We start from the raw sequence: 22,895 nt of genomic DNA, 5'->3' as shown, positions 1-22,895 counted from the left end.
AATTTCTACCTGAAGCAGATAACCAGAGCTATTTCTTCTGTGTGCCTAAAACTGTACTTTTATCTGTTAGGTTTAAAGTTACTTATGTATATATGCTTATGCTTTGATTTTAATTCAGATTAAGTTGTTTGAAATTAAAATGTGGATGCTGTTTTGTTTAGTGTGTGGTACAATTAGTTTTATTTTCCATTTTAGATTGTTAAGTATAATCAAATAATGGACTTAACATTACTATTTTAGGTTGTCTTTCTTCTGGGGAATTGGGATGAACTTTTATATGGAAATAGCAAAAATGAGAGCTGGGAGAAGACTCTGGGCTCACTTAATAGAGAAAATGTTTCAGCCTAAAAACTCTAAATCTCTTCTTCTAAGGGCTCATTGTCAGACATCAGGATGGTCACTTACTGAGCAGGTATGTGTATAATTTAAAGTGTAGAATTTTAGTAAAGTCATATATTGTCTTACAAGCAAGATAGCATAGTCAGGAAGTAGGTTTAAGAAGCTATCTGTTAATATTTGAAAATTATAATTTTTCTAAAGCATAATGCACATTGATGGTTTTTACGCATGTATTATAATAAATGAAGTTGGCTCCCTCTAGTGGTGAATAATATAAAATCATTTAAACGTTAGCTTGTATGCAGTGCTGTTTTACCTTTTTAAAAGTAAAGAAAAAATATGATGAGGAAGAAGTAAAAACCACAACTTAGTTAATATCGCCTTAAATAATTTTAAGAGTTTAAATTATTTTTTTAATATTTATTCATTCAGAAAGAGAGAAAGAGAGCATACAAACGAGGAAGGGTCAGACAGAGAGGGAGAGATAGCATCCCAAGCAGGCTCCCCACTGACAGCACAGAACCCACTGTGGGGCTTAATCTCACAAACCGTGAAATCATTACCTGAGCCGAAATCAAGAGTTGGATGTTCAACCGACTGAGCCATCCAGGCACCCCAAGAGTTAAAAATTCTTAACATAAAATCACCTAATTAAAAATTTGTGCATCTATATTATTTATTTTAGTTATATTTATTTTAGTTTAAATAAATATGCATGCAAACATACCATTTAAATGCTATTTTCATTTGCATAATTTAATTTCATTCTATTAAAAAACTGATCTTTTTTCATGCATTTTCTTTACATATAAAATTATTTTGATATATTAAAAATAATTCATAACTTTAAAGCTACATTTCTTTTATACACCTAAAAGTAAATAAAAACTAATATATCTATTAAATATTGCTTCAGGTCCTTATAAATGGAGAAGTAGAGATTTCAGGATTGGAAGGAACTTTAATAATCATTTTTGTCTTAACCTCCTCATTTTTACAGCTAAGGCAGCTAAAGTTCAGAAAGGTCCAATGCCTTGCCCCAATCATAATCAGGAACAGAATGAATCCAGATTTCTTATCTGGATTCATTGTTCATCTGTTTATTAATCACTTATTAATAAATCATTTATTGAGTGCCTATTAAGTCTGGCTTGTTTACTAATTCGTCTTAATTTGTTGGATATTCTGAAGCCTAATGTAGGCATTGGCAAAGTAAGTACACAGTAGCCACTGCTTAATCATAGCATCCTTTATCAGTTGTCCCCTTGTTTTGACTTTTTGCTTTTCTCTAAATGTTTTAGGACCCTTATAATAACATCATTCGTACTACAGTAGAAGCAATGGCGGCAGTGTTTGGAGGGACTCAGTCTTTGCACACAAATTCTTTTGACGAAGCCTTGGGTTTGCCAACTGTGAAAAGTGCCCGAATTGCCAGGAATACACAAATCATTATTCAAGAAGAATCTGGGATTCCCAAAGTGGCTGATCCTTGGGGAGGTTCCTATATGATGGAATCTCTCACGAATGATGTTTATGACGCTGCCTTGAAGGTCAGTTTCTCCTCTTTGAAATTTTGGTTTTAAGATTTACAGATTTATAAAGGTTTGTAGGTATTTTGATATGTAAATCAAATCATAGATTTATATCAAGATTTATAAAATGTTCGAGAGAAAAAAATTTTAGGTTTGACCTTCTAGTATACAAAACTGAGACATAATTTAAAAATATAATTGTATTTGTATTAAAGTATTTTATTCAAAGAGTTAAAAAGAGTATTAGTATTAAAAGGCTGTAACATAAAAAAAGCAGTCCTTTGTCTTCTACTTGCTTTTTTTCCTGCTTCTTTGAATCAAATACATCTTTTTTGTTTGTTTTTATCTCCATATTTAAAAATTATACATATACAATAGTTCTAATTCCATCAATTTTAGTCATTACCTATTGCTTTGTAGTATGGTAGTTTAGTGTTTTAGCTGATTCTTACCTCTTCTTTCTTTTGTCTCATAATACTACCAATATAATTACATCTCAATAGTATACATCCTTCTGAAGTCCTCCAGTGCTGTCATTTGATTTAGACTAGTTTCTCTCTAGACCTGCTGACCATTGCAGTCCTTTGACTAACCTTTGTCATTATCCTGGGAATTCTTTTCACCTCTGCTATGTTGAATCTGTATCCTGAATGCTGTGTCTATCTCTGTTGATTTATCCCTTGTTATTTTGAACGATACCTCATAGGAACCTCTCAGAAGTTGTACATAGGTGATGAATTATATGAAACTTGGGATGTTTGAAAATGTCTTTATTCTACTCTGGTATTTGGTTGATAGTCTGTTTGAAATTATTTTCATTTGAGAGTTTGTAAACATTGATCTGTTTTTTATTCTAGCTTCTAATATTTCTGTTTAGAAATCTGATGCTATTTCTACTCTCAGGACCTTTCTTTCTAACAGTTTTAGGATCTCTATTTTTGAGTTGGGGGACATTGATGTGTATATTTTTCCTATATTGGACTAGACCTTTGGTGGGCATTTTTTATCTGGCCTATTTTTCATGTTCTCATAACTCTGGAAAATTGTCTTGTGTTATTTTTTTTTGATAGTTTTGTCCCTGCCATTTTTTCTGTCATTCTCTTTCTATAACTCTATTCTCTATTCTCTATTCTCTGTTCTATAACTCATCTTTGAGATTCTGTTTTGTTTTCTTAGGGAGTCGTCAACTTTAAATTTCTACTCACTTTAAAATTCATATATCATATTTTTAATTTCCAAAAGCTCATTTTGTTTTCTGTTTTATGTGTTATGTTACTTGTTTCATTAATATAGAATATAATCTTTTTTTCTGAGGATATTATATTTTTTGAAGTTTTCTTCTCTATCCTGTATTGTCTCTTTTCTCTGTGTGCCTTTTGTCTTTAATCTTATTATTCAGAATACAGGTTTTTATATCAAGATATCTTACTCTTGCCTCTCTATGTACTTGGTGTTTGATAGCCCATTGCTTTTCTACAGAGATAAACTTTGGTCTGTTTTTTGCAGATGTAAGCTTTGGTTGTCCTGACAGAATGGGAGAGGGATAGTTCTAAATTCTCAAGTAGTCTTCCTCTTTTTAGCTTCCTATCTTAGCTTTGGCTTCAACATAAATTCTAATTTCTTGAATTCTTCTGGAAAAAAACAAGTTTTACTTTGTTCCTTTCTGCTGTGTCATATACCATTCCACCATTCATTTTCCCACCACCTCATGTATAAATAAGGCTGTGATTGAAGGTTTAGATGTATGCTGGTGTCAGGAGCAGTAGAGTTATGTTATTATTGTGCTGATCAAATAAAAAATGAAGTTGCATTTTGAAATACATTCCTTAAAGAGTATTTATTTATGTATCCATGAAAACTTAAGTAACTAAAAATAAAGACTATTGACGTTATCTTTAGTTTTCTCCTAAGACTTGAGTGACAGGTTTTGTGCTTCCAGATATACATCTTAGTTTTTCTGTTGTCTTTTGAACTTTAAATATATAATTTCTATCTTTTTTGAGATATAACAGACATATAACATTGTATTAATTTAATATATAAAACATGATGATTTGATATATGCATGAATTGTAAAGTGATTACCAGAGTAAGTTTAGTCACTTTCCATACCACACAGTTATACAATTTCTTTTTTCTTGTGATAAGAACTTTTAACATCTACTGTCTTAGCAACTTTCAAATATACAGTTCAATATTGTTAACTCTATGAAACTTTTTTCCTCTTTAAAAAAAAAAATAATGTTTATTTTATTTTTGAGAGAGAGAGAAATAGAGACAGCACAAGCAGAGGAGAGGCAGAGAAAGAGGGAGACACAGAAGTGAAAGCAGGCTCCAGACTATGAGCTGTCAGCCCAGAGCCCGAGGTGGGGCTCAAACTCATGATTTGCAAGATCATGACCTGAGCCGAGGTCAGACACTTAACCAACTGAGCTAGTCAGTTACCCCATTTTTCCTTTTTTTTTTAAAAAAAAATTTATTTTATTCATTTAAGTTATGTCTACACCCAACATGGAGCTCAAACTCACCCCAAGATCAAGAGTTGCATGCTCCCCCTGACTGAGCCAGCCAGGCACTCCTAACTATAGAAAAGCTCTTGATGTTAACTTAATTCTTTTCTTATGAAACATTAAACTTACCACTAGAATAGTTTAGGATCTTAGTAATATTGGTAATTATGTAACATAACAAATTTGTATAGTTTATAAAAATATCACTATATTCTTTTCCAGTTTTATTAATCTATTTTTCTTAATAGCTTATTCATGAAATTGAAGAGATGGGTGGAATGGCCAAAGCTGTAGCAGAAGGAATACCTAAACTTCGAATTGAAGAATGTGCTGCCCGAAGGCAAGCAAGAATAGATTCTGGTAAGATAAAATGAAAATGTTTATATGTGAAATCCAGTACTGTATTTAAAAAGAAATATTAATTTCTGTTTAAAGATAACATACATAGTTAATAAAACAAAAATAATAGAAAAATGAAACTTAGATGTTTCTTTATCTATCTATCTATCTATCTATCTATCATCTATCTCTTCCTGTTTGTATTTTTGCATGCATGTATACATATGGGCAAGCATATGTACAGAGTATGTGTTGAGGTATGCCCGTGTGTGTGTGTGTGTGTGTGTGTGTGTGTGTGTGTATGTATGTATATGTGTAAGTGGGTATCTCCAGCGTTTTGAAGATGGTATTATTAGTCATTGTGCTCTGCATTGGAGTATTTATTCATTCAGTCAGTGAACACTTTTTTTTTTAGTATTTACCATTTGGGGCACTGTATTATGTCTGGGATACAACTGTGAACAGGAAAGACATGATCTCTTCACCCTTAGAGTTTACATTTTAGTAACAAAGAGACAGAAAATGGGCAAGTGAACACATAATAAAATAATTATAGATTGTGATGAGTTCTGAAAAGGAAATAAGGAGAAGAGTTGGGTGGCAGGATGTCTTTAAATGGTAATAATCTGGTAGTTTGAGGCAAAATATATTCTTATTATGTTAAGGAAATATCTTTATAATTTTGGTTTATTACAGATTTTAAAAGTACTTTTTGTTAAAAGCTATTGGCTGTAAGAGAATACAAGAATATATTGAAAACATTATTGGATGTTAATTCTCTCCCTTATAAATCTTTATTTGCTGCTATTATTTTAATTTTGTAGTTGTAGAAGAGGATTTATCAGAAACTCTGGGAAAGTATATAGTTTGAGAGAATAATAAAAATCCTCCCTTAAAGAGATCTGATATATACCAGTTCTTTCCCCTCTCACCCCCATTTTGTTGTGATTTGCTGATCTATATTGAAGTTTCATTAAGATTTAAGAATACTATTTAAAAATATTAACCTTATAAGCAAAGTATGTGATGATCAGAGCATTACTATTATGGAAGTATTTATGAATAGAATCTACATATTATTTTCCTCTGGGAAATTGATAGGTTCTGAAGTGATTGTTGGAGTAAATAAGTACCAATTGGAAAAAGAAGAATCTGTGGATGTTCTGGCGATTGATAATACATCAGTGCGTAACAAGCAGATTGAAAAACTCAAGAAGGTAATGATAGCTATCATTTTTTGAGTGCTTTCTGGGCATTGTGTAAACCCTTATATTGTCTTGTTTAATCCTTACAACAACCACATGAGGTAGGTATTATTTCCCAACATTTTAAAGTTAAGGAAACTAAAGATAAGGGAGATTGAGAAACTTGCCCAGAATAAATAATTGAACAGCTAAGACTCAAATTCATTTTAAACCAAGACAGCTGCCTCTGTAATACTTATATGTTATTATTAAAAATCTCACTGTAATAACACCTCACATAAATTACAGATTAAAACAAAGGCTTAAATGATTATATATCTCACTCAAAACTAAAAATTAAGTTCAGAGTATATGAACCCAGGGCTTCTCACTGATTTGTTTCCATTAGCCCATGGTTCCTGATACCACTATGAAAGAATCATTTGCTTTCTGTTTTTTTCTTTTTTTTAATTCAAATATATTTTAATAGTGCTTTAGTAAGATACCATTTGTAAATGAAATATATTTATTTTAATTGAAACTAGATTATTGTCTTAGCTTTACTGCCAATTTCTCACTCAGCTGAATCAAAATATATGAAATACTAAAATAGATAAAACATTCTTATAGTTATAATCTATGTATTTATTTTGTATGAAGCTACTGTGGTCTTTTAATCTCTGGCTTTTGTAATTACTGTTATTTCCAAAGCAAGAAATTGAATTTTTTTTCTTAGATTGTATTTAAATTCAAGTTAGTTAACATATAGTGTAGTATTCATTTCAGGAGTAGAATTTAGTGATTCATCACTTACATACAGCACCCAGTGCTCATCCTAACAAGTGCCCTCCTTAATGCCCATCACCCATTTAGCCCATCCCCCACCCACCTCCCCTCCAGCAACCCTCAGTTTGTTCTCTATAGTTAAGAATCTCTTATGTTGTGCCTCCGCCTCTGTTTTTATCTTACTTTATTTTTCCTTCCCTTCCCCTGTGTTCATCTGTTTTATTTCTTAAATTCCACATATGAGTAAAGTCATGTGGTATCTGTCTTTCTCTAATTTATTTTGCTTAGCATCATATACTCTAGTTCCATCCATGTTGTCACAAATGGCAAGATTTCATTCTGTTTGATGGCTGAATAATATTCCATTGTGTGTGTGTGTGTGTGTGTGTGTGTGTGTGTGTGTGTGTGTGTGTAAATATGTACATCTTCTTTATCCATTCATCAGTCGATGGACATTTGAGCTCTTTCCATAATTTGGCTATTGTTGATAGTGCTGCTATAAACATTGAGGTGCATGTGTCCCTTTGAATCAGCATTTTTGTATCCTTTGGATAAATACCTAGTAGTGCAATTGCTGGGTCATAGGGTAGTTCTATTTTTAACTTTTTGAGGAACCTCCATACTGTTTTCCAGAGTGGCTGCACCAGTTTGCATTCCTACCAATAGCGTAAGAGGGTTCTCTTTTCTTGGCATCGTCACCATCATCTGCTGTTTCACAAGTTGTTAATTTTAGCTATTCTGACAGGTGTGATGTGGTATCTCATTGTGGTTTTTGATTTGTATTTCCCTGATGTTGAGTGATACTGAGCATGTTTTCGTGTGTCTGTTAGCCATTTGTATGTCTTCTTTGGAGAAATGTCTGTTCATGTCTTCTCGTTTCCTAACTCAATTACTTATTTTTTTTGGGTATTGAGTTTAATAAGTTCTTTATAGATTTTGGATACTAGCCCTTTATCCGATATTTCATTTGCAAATATCTTCTCCCATTCCTTAGGTTGCCTTTTAGTTTTGTTGATTGTTTCCTTCACTGTGCAGAAGGTTTTTATCTTGATGAGGTCCCAATAGTTCATTTTTGCTTTTGTTTCCCTTGCCTCCAGAGACATGTCTTATAAAAGTTGCCGTGGCCATGATCAAGGTTGCTGCCTGTGTCCCTCTAGGATTTTGATGGCTTCCTGTCTCACATTTAGGTCTTTTATCCATTTTGAATTTATTTTTGTGTATGGTACAAGAAAGTGGTCCACAAGAAACTTGAAATTCTTTAGTTATCATTAATGCTTTTTCTGTGTTTACTTTCTCTGTGATAGTTTAAGATACGACTTTTTTCTCTATTCTGTTTAGATATTCTTTAAGAATCATGGGTACCTTGGTGACTCAGTCGGTTGAGCGTCTGACTCTTGATTTCAGCTCAGGTCATGATCCTAGGATTGTGGGATTGAACCCTGCATCGGGCTCCACACTGAGTGTGGAGCTTCTTAAGATTGAAAATCTCTGTCTGTCTCTCTCTCTCTCTTTCTTTCTCTCCCTCTCTCTCTCCCTCTGCCTTTCTCCCCCACTCCAGTGTGCTCTCTCTCTAAAAAAAAAAAAAAAAAAAAGGAATCTAAGAGTTTGTTCAGTTAGACTGCATGCAGCACTATCATTTTCCATTTTTCTATTACACTTAATGGCATTATTTCCATTTTCACCCTCAAGCAGAAGATAATAACTCCTCTCTCACATTTTTATCACTTTTTTAAAAGGTCCTCCTTAGGATATATCATTTTATTTTGAGTCATCACAAAAGTCTCAACATATATTATATTTGGAAAAGCCCTTTTATCCCCTCTTATACTTTACACTTTTATTAACTCTGCACCCTTACAGCTTGAGGCGTTCCATTTACCATAAATGATGTTAAACTTTATTTCAGGCAAGAGAGAAATTCGGTAATGTTAATGGAGTTGGGTTTTTCCTTGCCTTTACTGTAAGATTTTTGATCCATTTCTGCTTATAGATATTATATGATTTTAGTAGCTTCTTGAGTAGTATCATATTTAGACTCTTTTATAGGTGGTGCAAACTTGTAGAAAATTGGATTTTAGGTAACTTTGTTTAGGCAGATTGTTGGCAGAGCAGAGTAGAGCTAGGATATGAGGGGAAAAGGTTTTGACTGTGCTTTTCATGGTCTTTCTGTCTCCACTGCAGTATTTCTCATCATCTCTCTTTTTCTTTCTCTTTGAGAAGAAGAAAAACAATATACATACATATTATTACCAATATATTGTTAGTTAGCTAGGGAAAACAATGTATAACAAATATTCTCTATGTTGTAATCTGTTATTATTTTTTCTTCCTTGTCACTATTATTCTTTAGTGTGCCTTCCATATAAAAGACCTACTTGTTTTTGATGTCTTGTTACATTAGTAAAGCCTAAGTAGCATGTACTAACTACTTCAGAGAGGCTTCAGTATTATTTATCATTGCCCTGTGTATTTCTGATTTATCAGGGCTATGCAGAATTCAGTATTGTTTTAAATGTTTACTGAATGAGTAAATGAACAAATTAAATCAATATCAGACCTAGGATACATATTATTTTCTCCTTTTGTTTTATTTTGTTTTTGTGGTTAAGATTATGGAACAATTTCCATATGACGTATATCAGTGTCTAATCTCCTGATCTCTGTTTTGTTCTTTTTTTCATGTAAATTGACCCTTTTCTTGACCTTTTCCATAAGGTCAAATCCAGCAGGGATGAAACCTTGGCTGAACGATGTCTTGCTGCATTGACTGCATGTGCTGCCAGTGGAGACGGGAATATTTTGGCTCTTGCAGTGGATGCAGCTCGTGCAAGGTGATGATATTTAAGTTCGGAGATTTCCAAATACCAGAAGTTGACCAATTTAGGGGTGCCAGGGTGGATCAGTTGGTTAAGCATCTGACTCTTGATTTAAGCTCAGGTCATGATCTCAGGGTGGTGGGGTTGAGCCCCTTGTGCTCTGTGCTGAGTGTGGAGCCTGTTTAAGATTCTCTCTCTCTCTCTCTCTCTCTCTCTCTCTCTGTCTTTGCCTCTGCCCCCCTCGCAGTCTCTCTCTCTCTCTCTCTTTTTCTGAAATAAAAATTTTTAAAAAGTTTACCAGTTGAGATTTTCAAAGTGTACTTAAATAAAAGGTTGCTTCTATAAACCTTGTGAGCCTAAAAGAAAATATTGGAAATGCAAATGAAGTTAATTTTTGTTTTTCTTAAATATCTGTGCACTTGCGACATTCATATGTTTTTTTAAACATGTAAACATTACGAGGCTTTAATCCTTCTAAATAAAATTTAAAAAAATGAAACATTAATACTTAAAAAAATACCAAGCACACAGATGTCAGATTTTGAGAAAGTCCATCTTACTAGTAACTAGCTAAATAGATCTAAACATTTCTACAGTTAGATGAACAAAACAGAGCAGAAGTGATCGATTTTTGTCAAATTCAGTTACTGGCAAAATAAGGTAGTGAGAACTGTTCAGGTGTGTGTGCTCATTTCTCATCTCCAGAGTAAAGCTGAGGTCAGTCATCTCAGCAGTTAGATGGTAATGAATTATAAGTGAAGTGATGTATGTTCTTCACCAAGGGCATCATGAAACTTCTCTGAGCAGGAGACATGGGTAAGCCCTCTCCTTTCCTTCATGGGATGAAAGGTAGTGGGCTCACCACCCCAGGAACTCGAGTGCCACGATGTGGTGCAGGGCGCAGTGCAGCCGGTAGGCCAGCTAGCCCAACAGCGGGGCCACCGAAGACTTTTTATTCATTTGCAATACTTGGATGGCACCAGGGTTCGAGCAGATAGAGCATTCGTTATTCATGATACTCTAGGGTCCAGTGGTGTCCCGCCGGCCTATTCTGGAAGCATGTGGAGCTATTAAAGGTGTATAAAAATCAAACAGATTTTGATTTAGAGTTCATTAATGCATAAGTACTTAATTTTCTGTTTAGTGACCAGTTACTGAAGCTTTCTAACAAGGTTTGGGAAAGGGTTAAAAGTATTCATAGATGAGAAAGGATGAACCAGCCTTTCAAGAATTTCAGCAAGTGATAACAGAAAAACCCACCGAAGCCCTTCAGAGGCAGCTAAGCCTCCTTCATCACCTCCTGCAGGATGGGTAGAGTGTATTAATCCTGTGTATTTCCCCTGGCTCAGGACGTTTCAAGCTGTTGTAGTGAATCCATGTCACTCATCTGCAGGTTGAGAAGTTTGATGTATTTTCAAGCATAGACATTTTTATTTTTGACAGTACACAAAACTACTCTTTGTCCAGAGGTAAGCAAGGCTTCCAAAGTTATTCATAGATATCTTTGAATGGATACCCCAAAATAAAGGTCAGTCAGTACTTTGCCTCATAGGACATACAGAAAAGCAAGTGAACCACAAAAAATTTTCTCTCCATACATGATGTCATTGGTGAATTATTTTTGCTTTTGTTATTTATGAACTTTTTTTTTTAACATGTTGTTTTAAGTACTTAAGAAGTAGGATAACTAGTATGTGGGTTGGGTTTTTGTTTTTATTTTTGTTTTTCAGTTTTAACTTCTTAAATAAGGTGATTTCTGTGCTTAAAATCCTCCAGAGGTTTCTCATACTTTTAAATTAAAACCTAATCTTACAGTGGCGTGCAGGATTGTGTGAGATGTGACTCTGGCTTCTCTCTCTGACTCAACCTTATTCTACTTCCTTCCTTATGCTGTGTCCCCAGTGTCCTTCTTTCTATTTTTAAAACATAGAACATGTTTTGGTTTTTTGTTTTGTTTTCTTTTTTTACCTCTGAGAACATTTGCACTTAGTATTTTCTTTTTCAAACACTTTTCCATTTTCCTTTATGTTCCCTTCAGTTTCTTCTTTTCACTACTTAGATCTTAGTTCAAAAGCTTTATCTTCATTATCTTCAGAATAGCTTTTCCAGACACCACATTTCACCTTTGTAGTGTGTTCATAGTACTTATTATCATATGAAATCCATATTAATTGATTTGAGTTCATATGTATTGTCTGTATCATCTGACTAGATGGTAAGCTCTGTAGGAGCAGGTTTCTTTTCCCCCTCCCCCAGTCTTGTTTATCACCATATGTCTGGCACTTACCATGCTTGCCCTATATTAGACACTCAATAAATGTTGAATGAATTAATAAACAAATGAATGGAATATGCTAAAATTCTTTTTATCAAAAAGTATCATTGGGAATCTTGCTCTTTGCCCAGTAGTATTTAAAAAAAAATTTTTTTAATGTTTATTTTTAAGAGAGAGAGACAGAGTGTGAGTGGGGGAAAGGCAGAGAGAGAGGGAGACACAAAATCCGTAGCAGGCTCCGGGCTCTGAGCTGTCAGCACAGATCCTGATGCAGGGCTCGAACCCACAAACTGTGGGATCATGACCTGAGCCAAAGTTGGATGCTTAACCAACTGACCCACCCAGCCCTCCCCAAGCCCCCCACCCCCTGCCCTAGTTGTATTGTTAATTGGTGAATTATTCAGTAATCTTTACATGCTTGTCTATTTATAATTTTTAAGTCAACCATTTTTTGTTTCAAAAATGTTAAATTCCCTACTGTCCTACTGTTAATGCTGTGCTAGAGGGAAAAACAACCTTAGGTTGACAATGGCTAGGCCCCCTGTGATTCTTCTTTAGCATATGAAAAGCCCTTTGGAAACTTCCCCCTTGACTTTACCTCCCCAACTCCCAAGTATATAATCAGTCTCTCCTTACTATCCCAGGGCAGCTCTTCCTGCCCATGGGTCCTGTCCCCATGCTTTAATAAAATCACCTTTTTGTACCAAAAAAAAAAGAGAGGGAGAAAGATTACTATGTATAGAGGCATCCAGAATCATTTTTCATAAGTATTCTGAGGAAAGAAGCTTTCATCAGTGCAGTAAAAAACATTTTTATTTAAGTGAAATAAATCAGTGAGAGAAAGACAAATACCATATTTTTTGATAGCCTACTTTTTACTTAGGTAGTAAATTGTGTCTAATTCTATTGAATATTAAAGTAAGTATTTTTTATCTCAAATAATGATATTAACAGAACCTCTATTTTATTATTTTAATATTTTAGATGTACAGTTGGAGAAATCACAGATGCTATGAAAAAGGTATTTGGTGAACATAAAGCTAATGATCGTATGGTCAGTGGAGCCTATCGGCAGGAATTTGGAGAAAGTAAAGAGATATCATTTGCTATCCAGAGGTAATAAATGAGATTTCTTAAACCAGAATGCCATCTTTTCTGTGAACATAATCCCAATGAATCAGTTGCAGGCTTAATTTTCTTACATACCATTTGGAAAACATTTGAATGGACTTTCCCGTTAGTCTGTAGGTTTACTAAAATAATATATTCAATTTTCACTATAGTTCCCTTTAAGAGTTTCTAATTAAAACAAATGTTTGTTCAACTAGCATTGATACTGCTTCATACCCCCAGGTACTTAAATTTCAGTCTCCTTATTATAGTATACTTACATTCTTAAGTTTATTCGAATTGTTTAATTGTCAAATAGTTATAAAATAATTTTCATGTTTGAAAATAAATAATTTGGTTGCCATCTATGCATAAATTAAAAGCAGTCTCACTGAATGGACAATAAATAGTATTGTCAAGCATGATTAGGAACTATAAATTAATACAAATTGATCATGCTTTCCATGTGTAAATGTAGCTTCCTGATGATTGTTTTTCTCAACTTTTATAACAAATTTTCCACTTTTTATGTCACTACTTATAGATGAGATAAATACCAAAACATCCAAGGTGGAAGTCATCAAAATGGATTTTTTTTTCTTTTAACAAAAGCAAATGTATTTTTTCATCTGGGCTGTAAATTTATTGGTTTAAGTTAGAAGGTATTTTGATTATATGTCATTAGAAATCACCACATTGCAGTCAGCTTGAAGGAGTTCACACTTGTGATGGGTAGGTGAAATATGGACAGCTCAAAGCAGCCAGTGAGTTATATTTGTATGAATGACTCTGAAAGGCACTTTTAAGCTTCTTTTTAAATATTTATGCATATTATACGCTGGAGACTGGTTTAAGAAGGCAAAAAATTGTCATTTTCTCGTCTTCGCTGTGATGTTCTCAAGTATTATGGGCTTACAGGCTGGGCCATCTTTCAGACTTTCCTCTGTGGGGGAAGGTGGTAAGCATATCCAGGCTTTAATGGAATTCTCAATGTAAAATAGAGATATTCATAAAATGTAAGTAATGGATGTAAGAAGGTATTTTTACATAAACTTGAAAGATTTACTGTGAATACATTATAGATTTTATATCTTACTTTTGGACAATTAATATATAACTGTTGTATTTTATTTTATTTTATTATTTTTTTAATAACTATTGTATTTTAAAATGTTCTTAGGGTTCATAAATTCATGGAACGTGAAGGTCGCAGACCTCGTCTTCTTGTGGCAAAAATGGGACAAGATGGACATGACAGAGGAGCGAAAGTTATTGCTACAGGATTTGCCGATCTTGGTTTTGATGTGGACATCGGTCCTCTTTTTCAGGTACTGAAAATGTTGGGATAACTTCAAAAAGAATGTAGTAAATCACTTATATTTAGAAAAAATAGTAAAAAAGACGATAAACCATGATGATGTTTTTCAAGGTGTAAAAGAAGAAAATGAATTCCACAAATTCCTTAATTTATTTTTGAATGCATATAATCCAGTTAATTATGACAGAAATAAGAAAGAAATACAATTTATATTAATGTACTTGTTTCTCACACTTTGTAAAAATCAGTGTCAGTAACTAAACTGTTATTAGGTTTCTAAAACTGAAGATTACTTTCAAAGATCTCATCGTACCATTTATTGAGATTTGTCTGATAATTTGTGGAAAAGGTAGCCCACGTCAGATTGATGAAAAATGTTTTGAAAGGGAAATCAACCATCAGAGTGAGAGCTTGATTCATAGTTAGGTTTTCTTTTTAGTTACTCTCTAGTAGTATTTTATTTAGTCACAGAATCTTTGACCCAACAGGATAATAATTTGTTAGAAGTAAATGAAGCTGAAATTCTCTATAGAATGATACAACTTTAATCTTCTCTACAAAATATCTTTGGTTGAGTACATTGTAATAACTTCCATAGTAAAAGTTTTATCCACTACATACTTATTGATCATCTACCAGAGGCTAGGTTCTGAGTTGAATAAGATACGATTTTTGTCTTCAGGGAGGTTACAGGCTCCTAACAGAGAAAGATTTACTTATCAGTAAACACAGCAGAGTAATAATTACTGTAATTAACATTTGGACAAGGAACTTACCCAAGTATCCTAGGAACTTATGTTTGAGCTGTGCCTTTGGAAGTGTAGAGAGCAAGGCAGGGAAAGGCATGCTAGGAAAAGGGTTGGCTTGAGCAGAGGTGCAGAGGTACAGAGCCGTGAGAAGGCATGATGCCTTCAGGTAACTGTAGGACATTCAGTAACATTAGAATACAGTGCTTGGGGTGGTGTGTAGATTATAATGAATATAGCCTTGTATGCCATTCTACGGAGTTTGAACATTATCCCAAAGGTGTCTAGGTAGAGTGACAATCAAATTTATACTTTAGAAAGCTCACTTTCCAGGAAAATCACTTTCTTAAGCAGATTGAGAGGAGCTTCCTAGATGCAAGGAGTCCAGTTAAGATGTTCAGTAATGAGTGAGAAGCAATGCAGGCCTTACCCACAGGCAGTGTCAGGGTCTTAGCAGAAGTTGGCCAGGATAGTGAAGAAAATTTAATAAAGGGGTTATTTATGGGGAATGGAGGTAGGCTTAAGAGAATCAGCTTATGGAACATTCAGATGAAGACAGCTATGTAAATTGGATATACATGTCTGGAGCATAGAAGAGAGGCCTCTGTTATAAATAAGATTTTGAGACTTCTCAGTATGTAAATAGTACTTGAAACCATGAGAACTCATTTAACTTCTCATGAAGAGTGTGTGTAGCAGTATGAAAACTTGAACATTAAAAGGAAAAAGAGAAGGAGGCAGCAAAGGAGAAAAAGGAAATGGAGTGAGTAGTGGGATGAACACTAAGGAGGAAGGAGAATTTCAGGGAAAAGGAGGTACTATTATTCCATGATGTGGATGAGTCAGCTAAGATGAAGACTAAAAAATTGATTACATTTTTGCAAGTAACGAAATAACCTTCCTGAAGAGGCGCGCCCTTTGTAGAATCTCCCATAAGAGTTTTCCCTTTTGAATTTTTAAATAATACTCTAGAGTGTCTAGAAGAAATTCAGTTAGCCTGAACTTATGGAGATATGTCCTTGAACTGTGTTCATAGGTAAATTTATAAATACATTTAAGGTAGGTTTTGTTAAGCATCTCAAATATATTTTAAATTAAGTAAATACATATATTGAGCTTGCTTTCATTCTTCCTTTAAGTTGACTACTTTCTCATTCTAGTTTTTTATTTATATGCTACTTCCCTTTTACTTCAGCTTTTTGTTTGTTTTAAATATTGACCAAATATAATACATTTCCAATATTTAAAAATTAGCTTTTGGGAAATATATATATATTTTTTTATAAAATGAAAGTAATTAAAAACTATGGTCATTCATTGGCACTTAAAAGAACTTTTCAAAGAGCTAAAAGTTCATTTCCCTATTGCATGCCATCTATAAAAATATAATTTGCCTTTTAGTACCACAAATGTGTTAATATAATACTATATCATTTAAAAAAAAGAAAAACTTATCTGTGGATGAAGGTAGAATCCTGCAGTTCTGTGTCTGATTTCATTAAAATTAGATTTAAAGTTGGGGCGCCTGGGTGGCTCAGTCGGTTAAGCGTCCGACTTCCGCTCAGGTTGTGATCTTGCGGTCTGTGAGTTTGAGCCCCACGTCGGGCTCTGTGGTGACGGCTCAGAGCCTGGAGCCTGTTTCGGAATTTGTGTCTCCCTCTCTCTGACCCTCCCCCATTCATGCTCTGTCTCTCTCTGTCTCAAAAATAAATAAACGTTTAAAAAAAAAAATTAGATTTAAAGTTTTAAAATGTTCACTATTTGTTGACATAAAATACAGTTTAGTGTATCTAAGCATAAAGCATGGAACCAAATTAAGTGGAATTTTAATCTAATACGTTTTGGTAACATGAGTGATCAATCATATAAGTCAATTAGGTTTCTTACTTTTAACAACTCAATATCAACAATATGCACATTTTCTTAATGGTTTTAATTTCATAGGCTATATTTCTCACAGACTAGGTTTTACCAATCTGCTGTGTGATTTTCTTAGAGATACTCTTGAATATGGCTTCATTACCAAGAGTGTAGAATCTTTTGTTTTCACACTGAAATTATGAGGCTTAAAATATTGCCAAACTAAGAAAATTCTCAGATTTTGGTAATTTTTTTGAGCTTATTATTGTGCAAGTGGTTTCTGAGATAGCCTTCTCCTTCCCCAATTTCTCAGTTTACAGTGTATTTACAATGAGAAACTTGTATGTGTCTTTTATATGAAGTGATTTAAATGCATGTAAATGATCAAGAGCAAATATTACAGACTCATTGCAGGGAATGAATATGGTTCTGGGTAACTCAATTCATAATTGAATACATGAAAATATCCTTTATGACTGTGTATGCACACTGGTTAATGCGTGAAAAGCAGCCTTCTTGACACCATCTTTTTTCTTGCTTATGCATTTGCCTGGGTATTATAACTCCTTAACTAATTTCTAGCGTTCTTACATTATTTCAATTCATATGTTGCTGTCAGTTCAGTGTCTCCGTGGGAGACGGAGGTCCTGGAGCTTCCTAGTGTGCCATCTTGCTAACATACCTCTTTCCCATTCTACTTTAAAACCTGAGATTCACTTTTCACATTGAATCGTATGTTTGGTCTTTTACCTCTTCATAGATACTATAACATGTTGTCTTGTACTGCATCACCACTCAATAAATGTTGATAATGAAGACAACAGATGTATTTTTCAAAAATTGTAATGAATAGATAATGTATTTCGCCTATATTCTTTGTCTTAAAAGTTTTTGGGGGGACCATATTTTGATGTAACAAATCTAATTGATAAATTCTAGGGCTAGAAGCGATACAGCCCTGCTGTTTATTGCATCAATTGGATGAGTTGGTATTTATGATTTGAGAATGGTGAAATATGAGGTTATAGTTACTTCAAGATTTTTAATGAGGAAAACCTTGGAATGCTAATTTACTAGGTAACAGTTTTAAAATACTTTTTGGAATAACTTGATGATTTGTCTCTTTACTTTATAATTGTTTAGACTCCCCGAGAAGTGGCCCAGCAGGCTGTGGATGCAGATGTGCATGCCGTGGGTGTGAGCACGCTCGCTGCTGGTCATAAAACCCTAGTTCCTGAGCTCATCAGAGAACTTAACTCCCTTGGACGGCCAGATATACTTGTCATGTGTGGAGGGGTGATACCACCACAGGTATTTTTCATCGCCTGTATTTTTCTAGTGCTATGATGGGAATCCTGAGTAACATTAGTTTATATGTAGTTCCAATTTACTGTATACTTTTACTAAAGATAAAATTGTTGTAGATTTTGATCTAAATTATTTCCTGGTGATTTTACTAAGTAAACTGTAGTAAGAGTCCAAAAGTGGGCAATGTTATTTTCTGTTCAAACTATATTGTAATTCATTATGTATAATTTAACTTAACAGTATGCAAAGCTTCTCTTTATGAGAGAATTACTTCTTTGCAAACTAGTAACCTAGATAGAGATGTACTTCCTTCATATTTGGTATAGAATGATGGAAAAGGAATAGGATAAAAGTAATAAAATTTCACAGCTAGAATAGAGAAGAATGGTAAACACACAGTGCATATATTAACCCCTAGCCACAGATAGAGTGAGCACTCTTTGTCCTGGTAATGAAGTGAGTCCTTTAGTTAACCAGTCAGCAGCACTTGCTTCTGTTGTCTTAGAGTAGCTACCTTGTTCATTTTTTTCATGTTTCCATCCATACATACTGCCTTAACTCAGAGCTGTATCATTTACATGGTCTTATAAAACCTCTTTTTCATTAAAGCTAATTTGATTGGGGTATAGTTTTCTTAGAGCCAAAAATACCCTAATTCAGAAATAAATAGAATCAGCCTGGTCTGAAAATTATTGGCTGATTGGGGAAGAGGTGGATTCTTGAACAAAAATGTGGATCCTCTTAGAAAAGGAGAAATGAATGCTAGGTAACAATCAATGATGTCAATTAATTTATTAATGGGGTGGGGGGATACTTTCCACATATTACCTTATATATCAGTTAAAATAATTAGTTAAGATCTAAATTTGGTCTGTTTCCAATCCAGCTTTTCATTATGTCAAGTTTTCTTTTTTTATTGAGAACAGAAAACATACAGAGGTAGAAGATATATGTGATTGCTCTAAGTAAATAATTGATAGATGCTACAAAGACAGTAGCATAAATTCTTGGTGAAATATGATCTTATGTTGAGGTCTACTATTTTTTTTCCTCCATACCACTCAGAATATACAATAGTTACTTATATACTACTTATGAAATCAGAAAATATATGCATGAAGTTGTGACACTGATAATAACGTAGGACTAGCAAGCAAGCTGTGTTATTTATTCTTTCTAACAACACTAAAGTGATATAGTCAACACAAAACTGTTTTTGTTAATTGCCTATTATTTTCGCAAATATAGTTGACTATTTGGGAATATAAAGGACCTTTATTCTTTATTGTCTGTGTATGGAAACTTACATCTGTATTGCAGTTTTAGAGTCTATAATATCTAAGCTCTTAGATGTGATATTAAAACTTAAGAACCAAAATAGTTAAGCTGCACAAAATATTGAAATTGAAATATGAGTTGAGAAAAAACAGAAACCTGTTATCTAAATGAGCTGACATTTTCAAGAAATATATTTCACACAAGTTGTATTAACCCTCTGGATATTTGAATTACTCAGAACATTTGTAGGTATTTTACACACTTTTTTTCCCTATGAGTTTAAAGACTAAAGATTATTTTCTGTAATGACATACTTGTGTGTTAATATGAGTATCCTCTATAATATAATTGTAGCAATCAACATTTACACACTTTTTTCACTATTTGCGGTAAATATATAAAATAATGTTCTTACTCAGTTGAAAGTCATTTAGATTTTAAATTAGGAAACACTAATATATAGTAGTTAATCAAGCTGACTTAGCCACTGCCACTGTGGAGCTCACCATTTCTGCAGCCCGATTAAATAAATATGGTCTGTCCTCACCAGTGTGTGTTAGTATAGTCTGGATTTTCTAACCTTCTTAAAAGCAGTGGCTTCCAAGTATTTTCAGCAAGGTTAGCAGCCTTATGATGCCTGCTTCTTTCATGAAGGAGGCAATATGATACTCCTGGCCAGTTCAGTGGAGGATGTTTTAAAATACCAACTTTTTTTTTTTTTTTTAATGTTTATTCATTTTTGAGAGAGAGACAGAGACAGCGTGAGCAGGGGAGGGACAGAGAGGGAGATAGAATCCAAAGCGGGCTTGAGGCTCTGAGTTGTTAGCACAGGGCCCAACACGGGGCTCAAACCCACAAACCATGAGATCATGACCTGAGCTGAAGTCCAACACTTAACTGACTGAACCACCCAGATGCCCCTAAAATAACAACTTTTTATTTGAAAATAATTCCAAACTAATAGATAATATAAATAGTACAAAGGACACCTGTATACCCTTTACTCAGATCTACTTGTTTCTCACATTTTATCCCCTCACTAAAGTATATTTTATAAGACTGTGTTAAGGCTTAGGTAAGTCAAGAAGCCTTTCTCCATTTGCAATATTTCACGGTCCTCTTCCAGGTGAGTTCACCTTCCAAATCCACAAGTCAGGTGAGAGAATAAATGGTGCATAGCATTACTAGGAAAGATAGAATGAAATAACTTATCCATTTGGCCATCCCCAATTTGGAGATCATTGTTATTGTTTCACAAGTTTCTTTATGAAATCTTAAATCTATAGCACCTGCCCAAGAATAATGATGTGTTTGGGGTATCTTTAATGTGTCAAATGTTGAGGTTATAAAAATGATTAGAAATGTTCTCTACCCTTAGAAGTTCAGACTTAGAAGAAGAAAAGTTAAATAAGATGTGTTAAGTACCATTGAAGAATTATAATATTGTAAGAGTATTACAAGGAAATAATAGAAACAGCAAAAAAGTCATCGGGGATAATTAGCACAACCATTTAATTTATCATCTAAATGTGACCACTTTTGAGAACAAATATGGGTGCTATTAAAAAGGGTGCTGTAAAAACAGGGTAATTAAAAAAATGAGCAGAGGATCTGAATAGACATTTTCCAAAGAAGACCTACAGGTAGCCAGCCAGGTACATGAAAAGATGCATCAGGGAAATGCAAATCAAAACTACAACGAGTTATCACCTCACACCTGTTAGAATGGCTATTCTTCTTTCTAGAAGGAAAGAAATAACAAATGTTGGTGAAGATGTGGGAAAAGGGTACCCTTGTGAGTTGTTGGTGTGGATCTAAACTGTTGCAGCCATTGTGGAAAACAGTATGAGATTCTTTAAGTTAGAAATAGAACTGCCATGGGATCCAGCAATTCTATTTCTGGGTATTTATCCAAAGAATATGAAAACACTAACTCGGGGCACCTGGGTGACTCAGTCGGATAAGCATCAGACTTCAGCTCAGGTCATGATCTCTCAGTTTGTGAGTTCGAGCCCCACGTCAGGCTCTGTGCTGACAGCTCAGAGCCTGGAGTCTGCTTCGGATTCTGTGTCTCCCTCTCTCTCTGCTCCTCCCCCCACTTGCACGCGCGCACTCTCTCTCTCTCTCTCAAAAATAAATAAACATTAAAAAAATTTAAAAAAAAAGAAAGAAAACACCCAAAGAGATACATGTACCCTCTGTTTTTTCCTGCATTATTTACAATAGCCAAGATATGGAAACAACTTAAGTGTCCATCCACAGATGAATGGATAAAGAAGTGGTATGTATACACCATAGAATATTATTTGGCCATAAAAAAGAATGAGACCTTGTCACTTGTGAAAACATGTGTGGAACTAGAGGGCATTATGCTACGTGAGATAAGTTAGACAAAGATAAATACCATATGATCTCATTTATATGCAAATCTTAAAAAAATGCAAAAACCGAAGCTCTTACATACAAAGAACAGATTGGTGGTTACCAGAGGCAAGGGGAAAGGGGATGGGCAAAGTGAGTGGAGGTAGTCAACAGCTACAAATTTCTAGTTATGAAAATAAATAAGTGATAGGGATGTAACATACACCATGATGACTATAGTTAATAATGCTGTAGGGCATGTTTGAAACTTACTAAGAGTAAATCTTAAAAGTTCTCAACACACATACACATGCACAGTTTTGTAGCTATGTGTGGTGACGGATGTTAACTGGACTTACTGTGCTGATCATTTTTCAGTATATACACAAATACTGAATCATTATGTGGTACACCTGGAGCTAATACGTTAAATGTCAATTACACCTCATAGAAAAAGGACTCCTAAAAACAAAGAGGGTACTGCAACAATAAGCACAAACCAGAATGTCCTAGGATATGTGATCACCCTTGTGGATAAGGATCAGGGATTTAGAGGATATCCTAAAACTCAATGTTATAGCTACAGATACTCCAACTTTTAAACAGACTACAGCCTGGAGCAGTATTTGTGTCCTGGGAATCTTTTCACTCAGACTGTTTAAAATAAATTAACAAATAGCAACAGCAACATGGGAGAATTTGTTTTTAAATGAGCTAATCTTTGTTTACAGAAAATCTGATTTCTTCACAAAGCCAAATTTAAAGCAGCATCATTCACCCAAAGAAAACAAAAACACTAATTAGAAAAGATATATGCACTGCTATGTTTATTGAAGCATTATTTGCAGTAGCTAAGATATGGAAGCAGTGGGGTGTGAAGGGCTTCATTTTCAAAAGAAATCGTTATGACACCTAAATATTTTTATATACAAATATGTCACATGAGTAATATATGGCTGTAGTCTCACTGAAAAAGATTCAAATTGTATTGAATATGTGTGCATGTATGTATGTGTATATTAAAAACATGGAATATTACACAACCATAAAAAGGATGAGATTGTGCCATTTATGACAACATGGATGGACTTAGAGGGTGTTATGCTAAGTGGAATAAGTCAGACTGAGAAGGG

At 34.1% G+C, this 22,895-nt stretch overlaps 1 protein-coding gene across 6 annotated transcripts in view; it reads left to right on the top strand.

Moving 5' to 3' along the window:
* The window catches only part of MMUT (methylmalonyl-CoA mutase), a 35,580-nt gene that overhangs the window by 11,407 nt on the left and 1,278 nt on the right, over positions 1-22,895 (top strand). For all 6 annotated transcript variants that reach the window (XM_042939005.1, XM_042939001.1, XM_042939003.1 and 3 more), the window contains 8 exons: positions 241-412; positions 1,641-1,889; positions 4,630-4,741; positions 5,822-5,937; positions 9,406-9,521; positions 12,766-12,897; positions 14,072-14,219; positions 17,959-18,126. In XM_042939005.1, the coding sequence (XP_042794939.1) occupies positions 241-412; positions 1,641-1,889; positions 4,630-4,741; positions 5,822-5,937; positions 9,406-9,521; positions 12,766-12,897; positions 14,072-14,219; positions 17,959-18,126 (1,213 nt within the window). The remainder of the gene's footprint in view (positions 1-240; positions 413-1,640; positions 1,890-4,629; positions 4,742-5,821; positions 5,938-9,405; positions 9,522-12,765; positions 12,898-14,071; positions 14,220-17,958; positions 18,127-22,895) is intronic.

The sequence above is a fragment of the Panthera leo genome, chromosome B2, assembly GCF_018350215.1.
Source record: "Panthera leo isolate Ple1 chromosome B2, P.leo_Ple1_pat1.1, whole genome shotgun sequence".
In the NCBI taxonomy this organism is placed as follows: domain Eukaryota; kingdom Metazoa; phylum Chordata; class Mammalia; order Carnivora; family Felidae; genus Panthera; species Panthera leo.
This window is presented reverse-complemented; position numbering and strand designations above follow the sequence as displayed.